Below are 21,190 nucleotides of genomic sequence, written 5' to 3' on the forward strand. Positions count from 1 at the left end.
CCTGGGGCACTCGGCCAGTCATCAGGCCGGGCTCCTGAGAACCCATAGCCTTTCTGCAGTGTGTGGCTTATCTGGAAATGCTCAGGCCCAGGTACAAGACCCAGCCATAAAACACCTCCACTGTGCATAACAGCAAACCAGACACACCTCGCCCCACGCGCCTCACACGGTGGGTGTTTATATTCTGAGGATGCAGGCAGCTGTAGAATGGTTCCTGTCCCTTGTCAACCTCAGCCCTTTGCCGGCTAGCCACCCCCTGCCCCCAAGCAGATGGTCTGGGCTGGGGTCCCTCATCGAGGCTGAAGACAGGCTGAACAGGGATACACATTCATCCATTTGCAAGCTGTTTGGGCTTCTGGGAATGAGGCCCACGGCTGGGACCGGCCCACGCAGAATTCAGTGTCCTTGCTGGGACAATCTCATAACCACCCTGTGACTATGGCCCCTAAGTTCTCGAGAAAGTTTTCGAACTACCTGCCTGCTTCCTAATTAGATCCCCTACTCTTTCATGCTCAGAAGCTTTCTTGAACTTTGCTGGTTTGCAAACGAATGGAAAGAAACCGGGAGGAAAGCAAATTACCTCTGGCCTTTTGGCGATCATTAATTTGACCAACTACCCTTTGGAAATGAAAGGCCAGGGCCTATTAGCTTTAGGGGCATCGAGTGCAAAGTCAAATATCAAAAGGCCACAGCAAGAAAGGGACCCGCTTATCCTCAAGGCAGGGAGATGCGCTCATTCACAGCAGTGCGGATGGGATGGGAACAGGGGAAGATCTGCGCCCCTGACAGTCTCTTCTGGGTACTTCCGCTTTCCAGGTGGCGTCTGAAATCTCTTGTGCTTAAGAGAGGGTGCACAGCTGAGGCTGCATCTCAGAGGGGAGGCCACCAAGCCTCCGGATTTCTTTCTCTGAATGTTTTCTCAGGGTGAGCAAAGAGAGGAGCGTGGGTGTCACCAAGGCCACGGTGGAAGATGGAAGAGGCCCCACCTGGTGACCACGGCCCCAGAGCATCCTTGCCCTGCCTGCGGTGGACGTCACTGACAAGGCTATCTTGACTGCCTGGCCCCTTTCTCGTTTGCCACTTGGACTACATTCGGGCACCGAGCACCTGCACACAGTAGGTGCACAACAAACATCTGGTGTGATTCCCTCACAGGACTTCAGCTCTGCATGGCCAGCCAGGGCCACTGCCCCACTCACGGGTGAAGCATCCACACTCGGAAGGATCACGTGCCTGGCCCAAGGTCCCCCACTGAGCAGCAGAGCGCGGGGCTTCCTTACTCTTCTCCACGTTCGGTAAATACTTACTGAGCACCTTCTGTGTGCAAGGGGACAGGGCAGTGCTCCAGACAGACTCGGTTCCCGGCCTTGTGGAGCTGACTGTCTCGGAGCAGGTGGCGAACAAGATAATAACGACTGATCAATGCAAGAGGAGGGGCTCTGAAGACGATCAGAGGAAGGGGGCAGAAGGGATGGAATGTCCAAACTCCTTGAGAGCGGTCAGGAAGGTGTCTGATAAGGCTGCTCTTCCTGGAGGAACCAGAGGACAGCCCGAGTTGACTCTGCACATGATCCTCTTCTTCTCTTTAAAAAAAAAAGTTTATTTATCTGCTTCGGCTGTGCCAGGGCTTAGTGGTGGCATGACGGGTCTTCTGGTTGTGCCACAGGAAATCCAGTGCAGCATGTGGAATCTAGGTCCCCAAGCAGGTATCGAATCCAGGCCACCTGCACTGGGAGCACAGTCCTGGCCGCTGGACCGCCAGGGAAACCCCTGTGGCCCTCTTCTAATCGAAGTGAAAGATGACTTGGACTCAAGCTAACATAGAAACAGGAGAAACAGTAACCTCTACCATCTATCAAGAGCTTCCAGTTCGTGGCACTGTTTTCAGGGTATTTTCATGATGGGTGGGGTAAATAATCCGAGCAGCTATTTAAAAAAAAATACACCCCAAGTCTCAGTGATTTAACCCAATAAGAAGTTTAACAGTTTACTTCCGTCCCATAGAATCCACTGGGCGGCTCACCCGGGCAGTCTTGCCTCCAGGCGGTGGCCCCGGGGACTCAGAACCCTTCCAACCTCTAACTCCACCATGGCTGTGCGTTGCCCCCAGTGGGGTCTCAGAAAAGGAAGCGAGAGCATGGGAAACGCGGTCTGCTTTTAGCTGCCTCTTCTGCTCACGTGTCACGGCCCCACTTAGACACAAGGGACCCGGGAAAGAGACTTTTGCTGGGTGTTTAGGAAGAGGAAGTGGGCTGGGTGAGCATAGGATTAATAACTGCGGGGGGAGGGGGGAAGAATGTGCCATGGGGCTTCCTGGGAGGGATCTCTGGGGAGAAAATCACCCAGAGGCTGGGAGGTGAAAGGTCGAATGCTTCCTGAAAGGAAGAGATTCCACTTGGAGGTGCTTCCCAGCCCCGAGCCGGACACCCTCTGTCCGCCATGTTTGAGGACGGTGACCTCCCAGAAGACGGTGACAGCAAGCATGAGGCTGGGGTGATGACAACCTCTGTCCTGAATGTGGGCCCCCAGGAACCTGGGGAAGGGACCTGAACCCTAACCCCTGGCATCCTTGGGCGTGTGGGGTCCTGCCTGGGAGGGACGGGCATCAAGCACAACCTGGAAAAGGGCCGTCCATCTTCTGAGACCCGAACTCCCACCTCCAACACATCTCTGTGTCCCCTCCACCCCCTTCCACGGTAGCGCCATGGTGGGGGTAGGTGGGTGGGCAATCCCGGAGGCTGAAAGGTGAGAGGGGAGGCGTCACCCCCGGGAAGCTGCCCCATAGTCCCCCAGTGACCACACCGGCTTGGCTAAATGCTAGGGACTCAGGCCCCAGCTGCCCATCTGCCCGCAGGACGCTGCCCGACTGCCTTCCTGAGCCTGGGAGGGCGAGGACCACTGGCATCAGATCTCGCTCCTGCAAGAGGCGCATCATCAGAGCACCGCTCCCCGGGCCCCAGGCTGAGCTGGAGAAACAAGTCTGTCACTGCCAACGCTTTCCTTTAATACTCCCTGCTGTAGCGGATCTATTTCATTTTGACACCGCAGTTCAAGTGTTTCCCCGAGAAGAGTCTCGGGGAAGCGGGAAACACGGTGACTGAGGGAGTTTGGTTCTGGTCTTCTCGCTGCCACTGACCTGCTGGGTGAGCCAGGCCAGGGTTCCCAACCTTGGATGTCCTGAGTGACCATCCGATAGAAGGAGAGGGCAGCTGAGGTCCCTGCTGGGGGAGGGAGAGAGACAGAGAGAGAGACGGGGCGGGGGCAGGGGGAGGAAGGAAGGGAGTGAGGAGCACTGATGCTCATTACAGCAAAACAACACTCAATCCGAAACCCAGCAGGTTCGACTCAACACCAAAAGCACAACTCATAAACAAAAAAAATTTGATAAATTGGACCTCATCAAAACTGAATATATCTGCTTTTCAAAAAGCCCCATTAAGAGGATGAAAAGACAAACGACAGTTGGGAGAAAATATGCACAAATGACATGCCTGCCAAGGACTCATATGTAGAATATATAAAGAACTCAAAACTCAGCGTTCAAAAACAATCCAATTAGAAACTGGGCAAAAGACACGCACAGACATTTCACCCAAGACAATAGCCAGATGGCAAAGAAGCACGCGAAAAGATGTTCAACATCATCAGCCGTTGGAGGAGTGCAAATAAAAACCACCACGAGGTATCACTCCACACCTACCACAATGATCAAAATAAGAAACAGCGACAACACCAAATGCTGGCAAAGCTGTGCAGAAATTGGATTATTCAGATCAATGTAAAATGATATGGTTTGGCATTTCCTTTTAAAACTAAAAATGGACTTACTATATGACCCAGCAACTGTACTCATGGGCGTATATATTCCACAGAAATGAAAACTTCTTTTTATGCAGAAAATTGTACATGAGTGTTCATAGTGGCTCTGTTGATAATGGCCACAAACTGAAAAGCACCAGACGTCCTCCGCTGGGTAAGTGGTTAAACAAGGGGTGGAAACCCCTGGAATATCACTCAGCAACGGAAGGGAATGGATCACTGATACACACAGCACCTTGGATGAGCCTCAGGGAAATTCTGCTGGATGAAAAAAGCCAACCTCAAAGGCACATATATGCGGTGGAATCCCACTCTTTATAACATTCATGAAATAAAGTGATTCTGGAGATAGAGAGCAGCTTAGGGGTGGCCAGGGGGCAGGGACAGGGAAGGAGGGGCACGCCATCAGGAAAAGGTAGTGCGAGGGGGTCTCGCGGGGAGGGAACGGCGGCGTGTCCTGGTGGTGGTGGTTGCATGAAGCTACACATACGATAAAACTGCATTAAGCTGCACGCAGACACACCATCGCACAGATGCATCTCTAAGCGCGCGTGGAGCCGGTGGAACGCAAGTAAATGCTACGCTGTCGTTCAGTCGTGTCTGACTCTTTGCGACCGCGTGGACTGCAGCATGCCAGGCCCCCCGTCCCTCACCATCTCCCAGAGTTTGCTCAGACTCATGTCCACTGAGTTGGTGATAAACGCGCCGCATGGTGCCCAAGTCAACTTCCTGGTTTGTACACTGTGCTGTAGCTGTGCAAGCAGCTACAGACGCGGTGGACGGGTCTGCACAAGACGCCGACCCTGGGGAAAGCTGGTCAAGTATGCCTGGCACCCCCATGCACGTGTCCTGGTAACTTTCTGGTGAATCTGTAATTACTTCAAAACAAAACTCTGAAGATCCAGGAGCGGCTCCTTGCCTGAGTTATGGTTATCAAACGTGGGAGGCCACCATCGCACAAAACCAAAGGACGGCGGAAACAAGGCCCACCGAGCCCTCCGGGCAGCGTCACTGCTCACAGTCCCGATGCAGGAGGGCGCACTGCACGGTGGAGGTGGCCCTTCTCGTCCAGAGCAAGGGTCCCGGCCAGACCCAGGGTGCGCAGGGACGGCGCCTCCCAGCAGCCCCTGCAGCTAGGTCTGCCACGTGCCTAAGCTCTCGCTCACGAAGGTCGAGCAGAACTGACACGTGCCCGTGCTGGGCCTGGCCTTACAACGCCTCTACGTTTTTCCCTTTTTGTCAACTTGGAAGGCGCCCATGACTCCGCTTCCAGCACATGGGTCACGTCCAAGGTCATGTGGGCGAGAAGGTGGGGGAACAGGCCTCCGGAGTGACCATGTGGCTCAGAGCAGCCCTGGGACCCGAAATGCTCCCTCCCTCTGGGGCACTGAAGTGGACGGGAAGTACGTGTCTATGTTCCCTAGAGGTGTTTTGAGACCTCTGTGTTGGAGCAACTTAGCGTTTGCTAAATCCAAAAAAGCAGGTTTCAAACACTATCCTAGTATGCTCTTTTACAAATATGTCCTCACCCCAGCGCGTCCACACGAAGGTCTGGAAAGGTGTACGCCACAGTGTTCTCTGGTCTTTGTCTCCTGTTGGTTGGAATTATGGGTATCCTTCCTTTTGCTTGCCCACATTACCTAATTTTCTATAAAAGGAACACATGTATTCCTTCTGGTATTAAGAAAGCGAGCCCACGATTGAGACGACAGCCAAGAATTAGACGAGGATGAGTAAGGCATTAAGTACCCACGCGTCCCACAGTGTGGGAGCTGATGAAGCTTGCTGGCGGCCCAGGCTGGCGCTTGAGCTAGTGGCCTCTTACCACCCTCCACCCTTCCCTCGTCACCCCTTGGCCCCTACCTTCCCCGTACCTTCTTGCCCAGAGGGCTGCTTCACTCCTTTGTCTCTATCCAGCTGGGGGACCCGCGAGGCTGCAGAAGCCTGCTGCCGGCAGGACCTGCCTGTGTGGTGAGCGCCAGGCCACCGCGCCCACTGTCCCCAAGGACAGTCAACCTGCAGCTGAAATTTCAACTCAATTAGCACAGAGACAGGCTGAAGCTGCTCTCGAGTAACTAATTGTCTGAGAGCTGCCAAGAAGAGCCTCTACCAGGGATGTGCCTGTGAACGTGAAGGTTTAGTTCTTCCAGTACTAATAGGGAGCAGCCAGCCAGCAATTTGAAGTGCAACTCAGGAGTGATGCTGGGAGGTTCCTTCCATTAATTTGAGGAGCAGGGGTGGGGATGAGAGTGGGGGCAGGACGACAGAGATGGTGAAAGAAACCTGCCTGTCCCAGAAAGTGAAGCCTAATTATTCCCCGGGCAGATGAGCTGGAGGACAGGCTTGTCCACAGACGCCACAGGCTCATCTCCGAGGCACATACTGTGCAGACTTGAAGGAGCTTTCTCTGCCATAGAACAGCCTGGCTGGCTGCATCCCGAGTGAGCGGGACTGGCCCACCCTTTCCTGTCAAAGGCAGGACACTGAAGCCCCCTGCTCATCTTTGGCGCGGAGGCGGAGATACAGACGCTGAGGGGCACAGCCAAGCCAGGTGAGCGGTCACATCCTGTCCTCTGTCCACAGACCCAACGGCCCAATGCTGCCTCCCGTCCATTGGGCGGGCTTTCCAGATCTTACTGGGATTCCTGGTGGCTGAAGCCGCTGTCTCTTCTCCTCCCAGCTCGGGTGACCTTAAAAGGCTCTCGATTTAGCAGCAGGCCCACACTCTGACACTCAAAATGCGATGGAGAATTGGCACGTTAACACCGAAAGATCATTTTAAGCCCGCAGCTTTCCTTCAGTGGCGTGAAGTGTAAAAACATCACTCGATACCAAAAGGCCAATTCCCGATTTAGTTCGGGGGGAAAAATCCAGCCCACCTTTCCTGGCCCTCCTCATCCCATCCTGCTGGTTCCTAACAGGTGCCCTGCTGATCAACAGGAACTCAGCCGGCAGAGAGCACGGAAAAGACACATCGCTGCTCAATCTGGCAGATGCAACTGCAAGACAGATTTCCAAGTCTGGGCTGAGGGAGGTTCATGGGCAATTCTCGACACAACATGCCCCGCAGAGCAGGGACTGCTCAGCCCCTCTGCTCCCGGGGAGGAAGCGATGAGGGTAGTGGGACACCCAGGCCCCTCCAGGCCTCGTGCACACGAGGGGGAAAACAGCACAAACCTACCCGGGAGAAAATCAACAACATATGGGGAGCGCCTGGTACAGAGGAGATGCTGGGCTGTCCGGGCGGTTATCAGGTCACCTAAAACATCTCGTGGTTCTGGCCGAGAGCTTGCCGCACAGTCTGAGTGATGGGGGTCGGCGGGGGGTGGCTGGCATAGTGCTGATGGTCAGGACCCCTTTGTGAGGGGCTCCACCGGGCGGTTCTGGCCCCGGGGACGGTGCCCCTAGCAGCACCAGGTCCCAGCTTCCTCACAGTCCATGTCTTGGAACTGACCCCAGCCCACCCCCAGTCTGTTTTTGCCCACTTCAGGTCAGTGTGTTCTCTATATTGGGGCATCTCTGAAGCACCAAGCATTCAGGGATCTGGTGAACAAACCCCTTTCCCGGCCTGGCCCGGCTCTCTCCCTTTTGGCTTCCCCTTCTTGGCACTGAATGTCAGAGAGGAGAACACCCTAACGGTTGCCTAGCCCGACCCTTATACTCCTCCCCCTCCTTTTAATTAGGGACAATTAAAAACTAGAAAAACAGAATCACACGCATCACCCACCTGTCCGGCACCCAGCTTCAGGGATTATCTGTTCATGGACGTCTCGTCTACGAGCCCCCAGCCCCTCCCACTCTCCTGCCTTGCTGGCCCTGGGCCACTGACGTGCATGTTTTGGGAGAGGATGAGTGACTTGTCCAAGTCCTACAACTGGGAGCAGGAGGCCGGAGCTGAGGTCCTGAACCGGCCACCCCCCTCACACCTTCTGCTGTGGCTACGCTTCAGCTGTGCTGTTACTAAATTTTTATTGAAGTATATAGTTGCTTTACAATCTTGTGTTAGTTTCCGCAGTTGTGTGTTATTATTTAACATTAGGGGTCGTGCTTTTCCCCTAAGTACATTATTTTAACACGGAAGCTCCTGTAAGTGGGGAACAGGCATCAGCGGCCACAGAGTGGGTATCACTGAAGGTGATGTAGTGAGACCAAGAACACTGTCCCTCAAACCTGAGCAGAAATGACTGCCTGCCCAGGGCACTGAACTCAAGGTCTGCTCTCTCCATTGGAAACGCAGCTCGGCGGGAGGTGGAGGGATCTTTGGGACCAACTAGGAGGCTCTCGGAGAAGGCAGTGGCAACCCACTCCAGTACTCTTGCCTGGAAAATCCCACGGACGGAGGAGCCTGGTGGGCTGCAGTCCATGGGGTCATGAAGAGTCGGACACGACTGAGCGACTTCACTTTCACGCATTGGAGAAGGAAATGGCAACCCACTCCAGTGTTCTTGCCTGGAGAATCCCAGGGACGGCGGAGTCTGGTGGGCTGCTGTCTATGGGGTCGCACAGAGTCGGACACGACTGAAGCGACTTAGCAGCACCAGCAGGAGGCTCTCAGATTTGTTGCCAACACTTAAAAATCCAAATAGCTCTCTCACAACGTGGGGTTGCTGCTGTTGTTTAGTCATTAAGCTGTGTCCGACTCTTTGCGACCCCATGGACTTTAGCCTCACCAGGCTCCTCTGTCTGTGGGATTTCCCAGGCAAGAATACTGGAGTTGGTTGCCATATCCTTCTCCAAGGCCTCTTCCTGACCCAGCGATCGGACCCTCATCTCCTGCACTGGCAGGTGAGTTCTTTACCACTCAGCCACCAGGGAAGCCCCACAACGTGGTGTACTGTTACCATAATCCCATTGATTGTCAGAGGGCTGGTTCACATGCGAGAAGGTCCCCGACGTGGGCTATCGGCCAGCTGACTGTCAAAACACACTCGTCATCAGCATGTGCTCCCACCTGTCACAGCTGGTCATCTTGTCGTCACTTCACACGGGCTCTGTGTACCTGTACGTCCTGCATGGGGTCTTTTATTTGCCATCTAAATGTCTCTAAAAAGACGTGCAGCTGTGCAACAAAATGTTGTTATATAACAAAATGTTATACACCCAGTGGCCTCAATTCTGGACTTTCTTGCAACAAACAAGTGTCTTACAAGACCAAAGAAAGGAGGATACAGGCAAGTCATTGGGGATGTGTTACTAGGAGCCCTGGGAAGGGATCGCCTGTCACATGTTAGACAGTGAGACTCGAGGCAGGAGAAACCACCAACCCCCTTGGAAGAGATGAAAGCAGTTTCAGAGCCATGAAAGGCTGGTGTGACCGATTCATGTGTCACACAGGATTATCATTAAAGCCTGCACCATGGTTTAATTGGCAGCATGTTTTTCTTTGTTAGGGGGATCGTGAAATAATGGTGCATCTTACGAGTGATGGCATCTTAAATGTGACAAACCCTGGTATTTAATCTAAAATCACCCGCTGTGTGCAAACGTTCCTGTACATCATCCTGCCGCCGCTCACCCTCCTGACCCAAACTGTGCCCTGAGAGCACTGCCATCTCCTAGAGACTGGTGCTTCTCAGACTGGGGCCCACATCCGGACTTGCTAACCACCAGGGTGCTGGGCCCCACCCCCAGTCTCTGATTCAGCCAGTCTGGGGTGGGGCCTGAGGATGCACTGGGTCTCAGCTGTGGCACGTGGGATCTTTACTTGTGGCATGCAAACTCTTAGCGGTGGCCTGTGAACTCTCAGTCGCGGCTTGTGGAATCTAGTTCTCTGATCAGGGATCAAACCCAGGTCCTCTGCACTGGGAGCGCAGCTCTGGGCCACTGGACCACCAGGGAAGTTCTGAGTATTTGTTCAACAAGCTTCCAGGACGCCAGGACTACTGGACCACTCTTGGGGTGGACTGTCCTATTGCATCCCCCCATCACTAAATCTCCTTTATTCTCTGGCTCTTTTCAGCTTGGGAGGGGTAGGTGAGGAAGGTCTGGGTGGTACCAGAACCCAGGTTCTGGGACCCGTCAGAAAGCAGCGTCTCTCTGGCCCTGTCTCTAAGCTGGGCCTGCTGGAAAAGCTCTGGGGACTTGCTCATCCTTCTCAAGACCTTCAGCAGGTCAATGCTTCTTCATATATGTAGGTCACGGCTTTAAACAGGGTCGAGGCCCTGAATAAACTCAGTAGATGGGGCTGGAATCTGCTCGTGGTTAAGATTCAGGACAAAAGGGGACCAACAAGCCAGGCACAGCTGTCCTGCCCTCTCACACACGGTCTGCTGGCAATGCGGGCAGATTCCTTTCCCCTTTGTTAGATACATGTATTACTGGTTTAGTAAAATGAAACATCTGTGCACTTCTCTCCTTAAAAAGAACAATCCATTTTTCAAGCCGCTGAAACGTCTTTGAAATGGAATATTTGCCAACACTGCCCTCTCTCCCGAAGGCAAGAAGCAGGGAGATGTGTCCTCAAAAAGAATTATTTCAAACGCAGACATTACTAAGTTTTACTTTTTTTTTCCTCCTTCAAAAGGCCAAGATCTGCTCACATGTTCACAGAACTGAACACAAAAGGTGCTTTAAGAAACAGGACACGAAGCCTTATCCCGGGTAGAAAAGGTTTACTGCTTATAAAAATAAGTTACGGAACAGAACAAAACGCTCGGCATGACAAGGGCTCACTCCAACTGCAAAATGACTTAGAACACAGATCCAGGAGGGCTGATGCACCAGCATGGTGAACACACACGAGAAAGCAAGCTGCCTGACTGCCTCGTCCCGGGTCCTGAGGCGCTCTCTGTGCCCCCACATGCCAGCTCAACGGTGTAATGGTCCCGTCAACACAGGGGACTCTGCTATTCACCAAGCCTGGCCTGAGCGCACGACGGAAGCGAGCAGGTGGCGGACCTGCTATTCCGGCCATGAAGACGCATCTGAGCCATCGCTGTGACTGAGGGCTTGCCTGGGAAGGATCTGGGTGGGGGTCCGGGGGCCGGTGCGGGGCTGGGGTGGGATCACTGCCGGCAGGTGTCGTGGAAGGCCTCGAGGGTGCGGAAATCCCTCCAGGTCGGGGGCAGGCCGTCCTGCAGAAACTTCCCGCAGCGCTGGCACGGGGCCTGGAACAGCTTTATGTAACTTCTTAGCCAGGTCTAAAAAGAGAAGTGAGGAGAGAAGTGAAAGACATGGAGCCGGGTGCTTCCAATGTCATCCTTCCTGCCCAGCCTAATGATCTCTAGGACGGAGGACCTGGGCTGGCCGTGACCCCGGGAGGTGCTGCAAGATTTTACAGAAAGCTCCTTGGATCATCCACAAGGTCACAGTGCTGCTGAGTCTCAGTTCTGGCGCCCTGGGCCCCTCCTGACTAGGGGAGATTTAAAATAGAAGTCCCTACTCTGGGAGGCAGGCAGGGCTCCCGGAAAGGGGCGGATGTGAACCTCGGCCCAGCCTCCTGGCTCAGGGGCCACGCGTAACCACCTTCCATCTGAGTCCTGGGTCTTCTGAACACTGGCATTGAGCCTCTCTGTGTTCGCCACCCAGAGGTGGCCCGAGACACATGCAGATAGAGGGCGAGCAGAGAATTCCCCGCTAAGGTCGAATGCCTTCTTTCTAATCTGATTTCACAGGCTACCACTCACTATCACAACGTGGCCTGACACACCTGGGGGGAGGGCGGGGACAATCCGGTGCCACCGAGTAACGCAATAAGCGGCAAGTGCACACTCGAGGGTTCAGGGGGCAGAGTTCCTTCGGGTGTCATACATAAGGATGAGACTCGTAACTCAATTCCCCGACTCAAGGAGACGCACGGCCGAGCCAGCCCAAAGTCGCGGCGACAGGCCAGCAAGGGGGGCGGGCGCCACCGTGATCACGTCCGTCGGTCGGAGGAGATCGCTCTTGGGAGGCCTCAGCCAAGCTGACTGACACAAATCCTGCTGTCTTCATCACAGCGGCCCTCCTGATGGCTGACCGTGGCCCACCCATCCTGCCCCCTCCAAAGGCTCGAGGCCTGAGGTTCTGGCAACAAATGTGAGGAGGTCAATGGTCATTCAGTTAAACTATTTATCCTTTCTAAAGGGAAACCAGGCATTTTAACACGTTAAGTTAAAAAGCAAGTCTTTCTATCCACCCAAGAAGCGAGACTGCTGATTGAAAGTGTTCTCCATACATGAGAGAATCGCTGTGTGATGCTTCACAAAGCCCGGGTCTGCGTGTTCAGCCTCCCCAGCGTGGGAGCCAGTCAATGAGTCGGGCTGTATTTTCTAAGGCATGAACTACAGGCTCCTAGAAGCTTAATTGTGGTGGTGAACATGAAGAGGTGGATCACAGGCGCACAACTCCACATGGCTGTCAGCACGGATGCGATCTTGCTAATAGGTCCGTACTCTAAGGGGCAGCCCCCAGGCAGGAGTGAAGCAGGGAGCGTCAGCCCCAGTGAGAGAGAAGCCAACGATGTGAGGGCGTGATGCCGAGGTGCTAACAGCTGGCCGCCTCTGCCAGGATGTGGGCCAGCTGTGGGCCAGGCTGAGGCCGACTGGCAGGCATGTGATAACCTGATGAACTGCCTTGGGGCGGGGAGGGATGGGGGTCAGAGCAGAGTCCTAACATGGAGGACAGATGTCCACGATGTAAGCGTTCTGGTTCCATGTCAAGTCACCAACGGTTAAACAACTGGCTTGAGAAATCCTCAACGTTAACGAGAGCTGGCGGGAGCTGGCGCACACAGGACGTGGCTGTTTCTGGTCCCCCGCCATCCTGGGCTCTGACCTGACAGTAAGCAGCGGGCGTCTTGGAAGAACGACGCCACTGCAGCACCAAGCTCGGGGCCCGGCGCAGCCAGGAGCTCCATCAACACCTACTGACCAAACCAACCCCGGAAGCTGTGCCGCAAGGTCACTTCTGAAACCACATGTTTGGCAATGATAGGAAAACCAGTTAACGGTGCGGGATGGGGTTTATCTTAGATCCCTGCCCAGCTGAAAGGAAGTATCACTTCCACACAGGGCTGTCTCCTTGGCGAGGCCCCTGCGAGCTACCTTCTGAGCTGCCTGTTTTCACTTGAGGGGCCAAGCCTTCATGAGGCTTGACCTCTAGAGCCACTTACCATGAAGGAGCGGACCACGACGTCTGGCATCTGGGGCAGCTGGTAGTGGAGCAGGGCGGTGGTGGCATGGTCGGTCACCTGGGAACCAAGGATAAGAACTAGGTCAGCCACTTGGAACCAGCAGATTAAACAAGAAGGTGCTCCTTTTATCTGACGGCTCATGGAGGAAAAGATACCTAATAAAGCCCGAAGGTGGAAAGCTAGTTAGCAAGGTTGGGGGCAAGGAAGGGGAGAGGAGGAGTGTTGAGAGCAGAAAGGACATAAATATTCATGTCTGGGGCCAAGTGAAGTGTGGAGCCTTCCAGCAAGTCCAGGTAGGCTGCGCCACCTGAGACAGATGTGGCCAGAGGCTGGTGGAGAGGTAAGAGGGCGGCGGGTGCCAGGGGCGTTAGCAGCCCCTCCACTGCGCGGCACACCGCCTGGACGCAGAGGCTCGTTTCCAACTGTCCATGCTCAACTCCAGTCTCTGCCCGGGGATGATTTTCCTGCCAGTGTAACTGGTCTGTCTCTCTGCTTCCTTCAATTCCCATTATGTCTCATAACTTGTAGCTATATGTGTTCTGCGACCAGGATTCTGTTCGTTTCTGAGGATCCTTCCCCAGGGCCTCAGAGATACTACCCTTCTGACGAGCTGTGCTGCTCCCAGTGTGGTCCTCAGTCTGGCCAGCTCCCTGAAAGCTGTGGTCCAGTGGGCCACACCCGCTGTTCTCACAACTCCGCCAGCAGGCCCAAGGGCATTACGACTCTAAGTTCACGCGGGGCATCTGGGGACCAGATGGAACGTGTGCTGGGTCTCCGCCCCAGCTCTGTCTGCTCACCTTGATCCATCGAAATCTCTCTGGGTCTCAGTGTGCCTCCTAAAAAGCAAAGTGCTGGCTGAAGATCCCCTGTAGTTCTGAAATGTGATGACACCCTAGATTGCTAATGCCTGCCACCCATCAGCAGATGAATAGATTGTTCCTAATTTGATAGCTGTGTTCAAACTCATGGTTTATTTGATTGTCTTCATTAGGGAATCTTGCCATTACAAATGATATGGTCAAAAGACAAAAGGAAACAAAAACGTCAGACAAAACAATCAGCTTTGTGAACACGAGTAAGCGTGGTCTGCCTGCGTTGACTCGTCCGTCCTCCCGCTGAGAAACGGAGTATTTCCTGCCGGACCAGGTTGTGTGTATTTCTTCAGTCGGCACCGTTCCCACCAGGACACCATGATGCGCTGACAGACCTCAGCAGCGGTTAAGCAAACTGATCAGCTGGAAATCAGCAGGGCTGGTCTGGTCTGGGTTCCGCAAGAGGCGTTATGAATGATCCAGAAATTAGTCCGCCTGTGTATCTACACTCAAGGCCAGAGAGGCCACACCCTGAAGAGCAAGGAGGCAGGCTCCCCAGCTCACAGAACCTCTCGAAGCCGTGGTTTCCCCTCAGGTGAAATGGTCAGGCGTGTGAAGTGCTCATCCTCCAGCCGTGCCTTGGGCCCGCCTGCCCCCTCTCTTCTGCACTGCCTGGCCCTGGGACTGGCCCTCTTTCCCACTGGACTTTCAGGGCCTGCCTGGTGGCTAGTGAACTCCGTGAGACAACCAGCTCTGTGCAGGCGAGGATCATGCTGTGTCCCCAGGGCCTAGACTATCACCTGGCATCTAGCAGGTGCTCAGCACATATTTGCTGAATAAAGAAATAAACTATAAAATGGCCACTCACCAAAAGCCACGAACCAGAAACACCTGTGCTGGTTTTCCTGCAAACACAGTCGTGCTTCGTATATCCAACCATGCAGAGAAATTCTTACCCAAGTGACTTTCAAGATAAATGGTACTTATTGCTTCAAGTGCAAAGACTGTTTTTATTTTAAGCATTTTTGACAGACAGCTTTCTAAAATGAGCAAGGCTTTAAAAAAAAAAACCATACAGTAGAATGATAACTTGGCAAAATGGCGGGTGGTGATTGGCGGGGTGAAATGAACGGCTACAAAGCGCAGCGAAGCCAACTGGGCCCCGAGGATGCCTGAGCTTAGAGCTTGGTTCTTACCCATCCAGGTGCCTGCTAAAAACAAAGTCCCGCACAAGTGCTGTTTATAGGCTCATAAGACAGTCCTTACAATCACATTTGCCATCACATGAAACAAAGTTTCTGGAGAATTCTTTCTCCTGTCCCTACCACTCATTTTCTATGCCTCTCAGGAAGCTCGCTACGTTGCCTCCCGTCTAAGACACCCGGGCCGGTTCTCTGGTTTGCTGACAAAAGTGCACACAAGCACTCGGAGCAGAGAAGCAGGCTGGTGCTGGATGCCCGCTTAGGCATCACCCAGGAATGTGTTGGAAACATGAGCTTTTGGGCCCCAGTGCAGACCTAGAATCTAATCTCTGGGGTGGGGGCCCTGAAATCAAGCTGGCCTTTCCAGCTGTTCTTTGGGATCCCGAAATACAGGAGGAGGCAAATGTGAATAGGCATACAGACCCCCTGGGGATCTTGCTGTTCTGTTCAGTTCAGTCGCTCAGTCTGACTCTTTGTGACCCCATGGACTGCAGCACACCAGGCCTCCCCGTCCATCACCAACTCCCGCAGCTTACTCAAACTCATGTCCAATGAGTTGGTGATGCCATCCAACCATCTCATCCTGTCGTCCCCGTCTCCTCCCACCTTCAATCTTTCCCAGCATCAGGGTCTTTTCAGATGAGTCAGTTCTTCGCATCAGGTGGCCAAAGTATTGGAGTTTCAGCTTCAGCATCAGTCCTTCCAATGAATATTCAGGACGGATTTCCTTTAAGATGAACTGGTTGGATCTCCTTGCAGTCCAAGGGGCTCTCAAGAGTCTTCTCCAACACCACAGTTCAAAAGCATCAATTCTTTGGCGCTCAGCTTTCTTTATAGTCCAACTCTCACATCCATGCATGACTACTGGCCAATTATCATAGGCAGGTGTGGGGTGGGGCCAAGACTGGGCATTTCCAGCAGCCCCCCAGGCCTGCCCCTGCTGCAGCTGAGGAGCCAGGCCGCTCAGGAGGCAGAGTATTCTTGGCAGTAGAGGAAAAAGGCATTTCCTTCTGGGGCATGAGGGAAACAAAGGACCACAAACTTGAAGGATCACTTGTCTTCTTCATGAATCAAAAACAGCACACTACCCATATTTCATGATGTTGCAGTGGAAAGAGGGAGCGGGGGTAATGGTAGTGGGCTGGCAGGGTTTTCCTTATTTTGGAAAGGTGCTCTTTCAGGACCGTGGGCTGATTTTGTGAATCAAGGACAGCCACATTGATGACAGCGTGTGAGGCGTGTGCCCGCTCACTCACTCCTTGAACACACTGAGGCGGGTGGTCTCCAAGGTTCGTTTTGTGTATGTGTTTTAGTCCCTCAGTCGTGTCCAGCTCTGTGACCCCATGGACTGTAGTCCGCCAGGCTCCCCTGTCCATGGGATTCTCCAGGCAAGACTACTGGAGTGGGTTGACATGCCCTTCCCCAGGGGATCTTCCTGACCCAGGGACAGAACCTGGGTCTCCTGCTTTTCAGGCAGATTCTCTACCTCTGCTGTGCTGGGTCTTAGTTGCAGCATATGGGATCTAGTTTCCTGACCGGGGATGAAACCTGGGCTCCCTGCATTGGAAACGCAGAGTCAAAGCCACTGAACCACCAGGGAAAAGTCCCCCAGGTCCATTTTTATAGATGAAGAAATGGAAACTTACAGGCCACACAGCTGGGGAGGGGCAAGGGGTGTGTGGGCCCGGAGCCCATGAGACCTGAGCCTATACCGCCTTCCCTCCTGAGACGCCCTGGCCAGCTCTGCGTCTGTGGACAGAAGCTCCTGTCCCGAGCCCCAGCGTCATCTGCCCACCATCCCCCGGCCCAGCGAAGGGTACAGAAAGCCAGAGTCCCGCTGCCAGCTGCAGGTCAGGTCTGGAAATGTGGCTGCCGGGTAACAGGCTTCTCCAGAGCAGAACAAAGCGCACTAACCAGAAAACGTCCTTTTCCACAAAGGGCTGGGGTCACATACCAAAGCTCCGTTTTGGCACCTGGCTCCCAGGCAGGGCACTGATTCAGTTTTCCCATTACTGGGTCAGCAACCCCAGTATATTCTCTTCATTGCCAAATGGTGGCAGCTTTTTCTAGTGCTGACACGATCGTTGAATTTCTTCAACTTCCCATCTCCAATTACAGAAATATTTTAGCAGAGGGAAGCAAAGCTAACTGGTTTGCTATGTTTTCCGTCCCTGCCACCTCCCGAATTTCCTCCCCTGGTTTTCACGTTCCCAGGGCTGAACTCCAACGCGGTGGGTACGACGTGGTCGTCAGATACTGGAGAAATTCACCTGCAGTGATCTTCCTTTTTGTCAGAACATTCCACCTTCAGTACTTGTTTTGTTTTACACTTTTTAACAACAAAATTTTTTTTTTTTTTTTGCTCAGCATCCAAGATGTGGGGGAAAAAAACAAGCCCGGGGCAACAACAACAAAGATGGCTATTAAGTAATTTAAACTGACTCTGGGCCAGCCGACGGAGGCTCGGTCCCATTGTGATGTCGAGCTAATGAGATTCCGCTGGGAGATGAAAGCCACCCCGGCCGGCAGCAGAGGCCGCAGAAGGGCACTAATGTTCCCGCGGGAGAGAGGCCATTCATCCCACCAGTGAGTGCGGGTTTGAAGACAGCGCAGAAGAGATCAAAGCGGGTGGCGAACCCAAGGAGAGGGAGGGAGGAGAAGACATGAAAATAACAATAAGCCAAGGAGATAGGGGAAGCGGGAAGGAGGACTGGGTGGGGGGGCAGGGGTGACCGTACGGGCGGGAAGAGGACGCCACAGAAAGACAGTGTCTGAACACTCCTGCTCGAGGAGTGTACAGACACCGGGGACTCCGTCAAGAGATGTCCCACCTATCCTCAAGGCCAAGAGAAACTGCAGATGCTCCGGCTCCGTTTGGGGTGTGCACCCCACCCCGAGCCCCGGCTCCGGCTGGACTGCACGTGATTTACTCACTTAGAGGAGGGTGATGTCTCTATTGTTGCCAACACACCCACTCTGCTCTGTGAAACTGACTCCTAGTTTTCTCTTCCACCGATCAAGCTTACAAACCACCCCCCTTTCCCAGGCTGAGAGAGGCACAAGAGGTCTTCCTGCACCCAAACCGACAGGGAACTCAGCTCAGAAGGTGAGAGAGGAGTCTTTCAAGAGACCTTGGAACAGCTGCCAGTCAACATGCTGGAGGAGACACCAGTCACAACAAGCCTCTCGAAGCTCCCCAGCCATACTGTGTGCAAAGAGCTGACATCGACAGGGTCCCGGGGAGGTCACGAGCTGCTGCAGCTGAACCCTACGTGAAACCACCTGCAGCCAGGGCAGGGCTCCGCGGCGACAGCTACTGAGCACCAGCTCTGAGCAAGGGCTGCTGTACACACGCGCCCGGTGAGGGGTCCAGGCTGTGGGCGCAGATGGCACCCACTTGGATCGTGCCTGTCACTTACGAGCCAGGTGGCTGTGGACAAGGATTAAATGTGTCAATACAGGGACAGTGAATGAAAGGGCCTGACCAACAGCCCACACCCACCCAGTGGGAGTCACCCTCCCCTTCCCCACAACACGGGGAGGAGGCTACGAACGGGAGATGATTTTCACTCCAAGTAAGGCAGCGAAGCCACAGGGAGGTGACGTGCCCAAGCCAAGCGGCTCCTGAGCAGCAGGGCAGGGCACCATGCTTCTGGCGGGATAGAGCCTGCGGGGGAGGGGGACACAGACAGGAGGCCGTGGAGGCCATCTCCTCCCCACTGGGAATGGAGCCCAGGACTCTCAGAGGGAAGCGGGACTCAGTCCCAAGCCTGCTCATGCAACCTCAGCTCTCCCGACTGGCGCGGCTGCCATCCGCCTCCCCAACCGGAAGCTTCTGCCCGTCCCGCTCAACCACCCACCCAGAGCCAGCGCCCAGCAGGAACAATGGCACTCAGGACCCTGCAGAGCTCAGGAGGGAAGGCGTCTCCCGGCCTTGCGGGCAGATGAAGCTGGCAGTGTCACGTCAGGCGTGCGCCGTGCGCATCAAGGGACACCCAGAGCACGGTCTGGGGGTGGGGGCGGTGCTGCGGCAGGAATGGCTTTGGCACTCAGAGCCCACTCTGCCCCCACTTGTGCCCTGCTCCAGCTGGGGGGGTCGGGAGGGGCAGCGAGCGGGTTCAAGCCCTGCTGGACTACTTTCGGCTGAAGGCCAGCCCCTCAGGGCCTGGGTTTGATGGTGGCCTGGTAGGCTCTGTTCTTTGTCCGTGAAAGGGGAAGTGAAAGTCGGTCAGTCGTGTCCGACTCTTTGCGACCCTGTGAAGTATATGGTCCATGGAATTCTCCAGGCCAGAACACAAGAGTGGGCAGCCTTTCCCTTCTCCAGGGGATCTTCCCAACCCAGGGATTGAACCCCGGTCTCCCACATCACAGGTGGATTCTTTAGCAGCTGAGCCACGAGGGAAGCCCAAAGGGGCGATGTCCGTAGGGGAGAACAAAGGACAGAGCGGTGATATACAGACAGGGCCAGCGAGGCGTGGGGGGGCACCAGGCCCTCCTAACGGAATACCGCCCCCAGCAGCTCCCTCCTTCAAAAACAATGTGCTGCATTTCGTGGTGGCCCAGGAATTATCCTCAGGGATTCCTGAGTCCACTAAGGTTGCAGGGTCATCCTGACTCTGTGCGGGCTTCCAAGCCAGAGGGGACAGCTGGTGCTACAGCAGAGGTAAGGCGTCAGACTCTGGAGGCGGGCAGCCGAGCACCACTCCCCACCCCTGGGCAGCGGCCCCCAGCGCCGCAGAGCCCTTCCTCGGGCCGTGGACTGATGGCACCGAGAGCACAGCATCTGCCCGCATGCAGCCCGCGACGCCCAAGGCCTCCCCTGCTCAGCCAGAGGAGCTGCAGCCTCTGCCTCGGAAGTCCGTCCCGCAAGAGTAATAGGAGAAGTTAAGTGCCCGAGTGTTCAGAAGTTGCTTATTTAAAAGACAGTCTGGTAGAGACCCAGCTCTGGCTCTCTGCCAGCAATGCCGGCTCGCACCCGCTGTGAAGGGGAGCATCTCAATGCCAGCATGACCGCGAACAAATGGCAGTCAGGGGGTGGGGGGAAGATGACCTGGAGCTGTGGGGAGCCCAGAGCTCCAGCCTGGGTTCCTCACTAATTATCTGGGTGACCTTGGCCACATCACTCCCTACACTGGCCTTCAGTAAAGGAGACTGGGATCACTGGGCGCCTCGAGGTCTTGCTTTCAGGGGGCGCTGCTGCAGGGCCTGACTGAACGCCCTCAGGGCACACTTGTGTCGTGCTCTGCCCTCAGGCCAACCAGAGAGACATGAAAGCCCTTTGTTCTTTTAGAAAAGACAAGCTGGTCCCAGCAGGCGGCAGGGGCACCGGGTTCCTGCCTGCCTCCACCTGCTGTCCTGATGGGATGTCACCCTCATGGGGTCCTCAAATTCTGGGCCGGTTACCAAGAGCTCAGAACAAGGGAGACCATCAGCACAGCGCTCTTCTTGGGAACCTCTTCCCATCTCCGTGGGTTTCAAAGAGACTGGAGCACAGACCAACAGGCAGCAAAGCCAGACATTTGTTACTTCGTTGTACACATGCTGCTTCTGCAACTCAAAGTAATAAAAAGGAACTTTCATCTGCGGGATACACTTGCAAGCTAAGAGTCTGGGTCTCTACGCAGGGTAGAGACAGACCCGCCCTTAATGAGAGGGACACTGGGAATCTCATGGAATGAGAAAATTCTCTGTGGGTCTGGGAGTCAAAGACGTGAACCTAGTGAGTTAACTGTTTCAAGAGACAGCAATGCTGCCCCAAGGATGAGCACTGGTTTCATGAAGAATACTGCAAACAGTCCCAGAAGTACTCATTCCATAAAAAGAGGAACCATCACTATTTCAAAACTGAGAGCTATGAAGCCAGTCCTGAAAAGTGCTGGGGGCATGCTGAGCAATGCAGAGACTGGCTTCCAACGCTGGGATGAAGTCTGGGAGGCTGGAAGCATGGGGTTTCATTTTCATCACTCAGCTCCAGTCTCTAATCCATACCCTGGATTTGTGTGCCATGGGTTCACACGCCCAGAGGCCTGAGGAGGAGGCATCGAGGTCCAAGGGGACTAGGGATTTACTTAGACGAGATCAATACTCCCTTCAGTGCTGATGAAGGCGCCATCTGCATGAGGGCTTATAACTAACTGTCCGCTGGCAATGCTGCTCGGGGCCGACAGGGACGGGGCTGGCTGGGCGGGAACTGGGGAGCAAAGGCAGACACTGCTCCATCCTGTGCAAAATCCCTCCTCGTGGCT

General features: G+C 54.5%; 1 protein-coding gene across 1 annotated transcript in view; it reads right to left on the bottom strand.

The window, feature by feature from the left end:
• Positions 1-10,410: 10,410 nt before the first annotated feature.
• The window catches only part of MED27 (mediator complex subunit 27), a 219,771-nt gene continuing 208,991 nt past the window's right edge, over positions 10,411-21,190 (bottom strand). Inside the window, exons 7-8 of the mRNA XM_055541463.1 lie at positions 12,911-12,988; positions 10,411-10,958 (exon numbers count right to left, since the gene is read on the bottom strand). Coding sequence (XP_055397438.1) covers positions 10,824-10,958; positions 12,911-12,988 — 213 coding nt within the window. The 3' untranslated portion in view covers positions 10,411-10,823. The remainder of the gene's footprint in view (positions 10,959-12,910; positions 12,989-21,190) is intronic.

The sequence above is a fragment of the Bubalus kerabau genome, chromosome 11 (assembly GCF_029407905.1).
Source record: "Bubalus kerabau isolate K-KA32 ecotype Philippines breed swamp buffalo chromosome 11, PCC_UOA_SB_1v2, whole genome shotgun sequence".
NCBI lineage: Eukaryota > Metazoa > Chordata > Mammalia > Artiodactyla > Bovidae > Bubalus > Bubalus kerabau.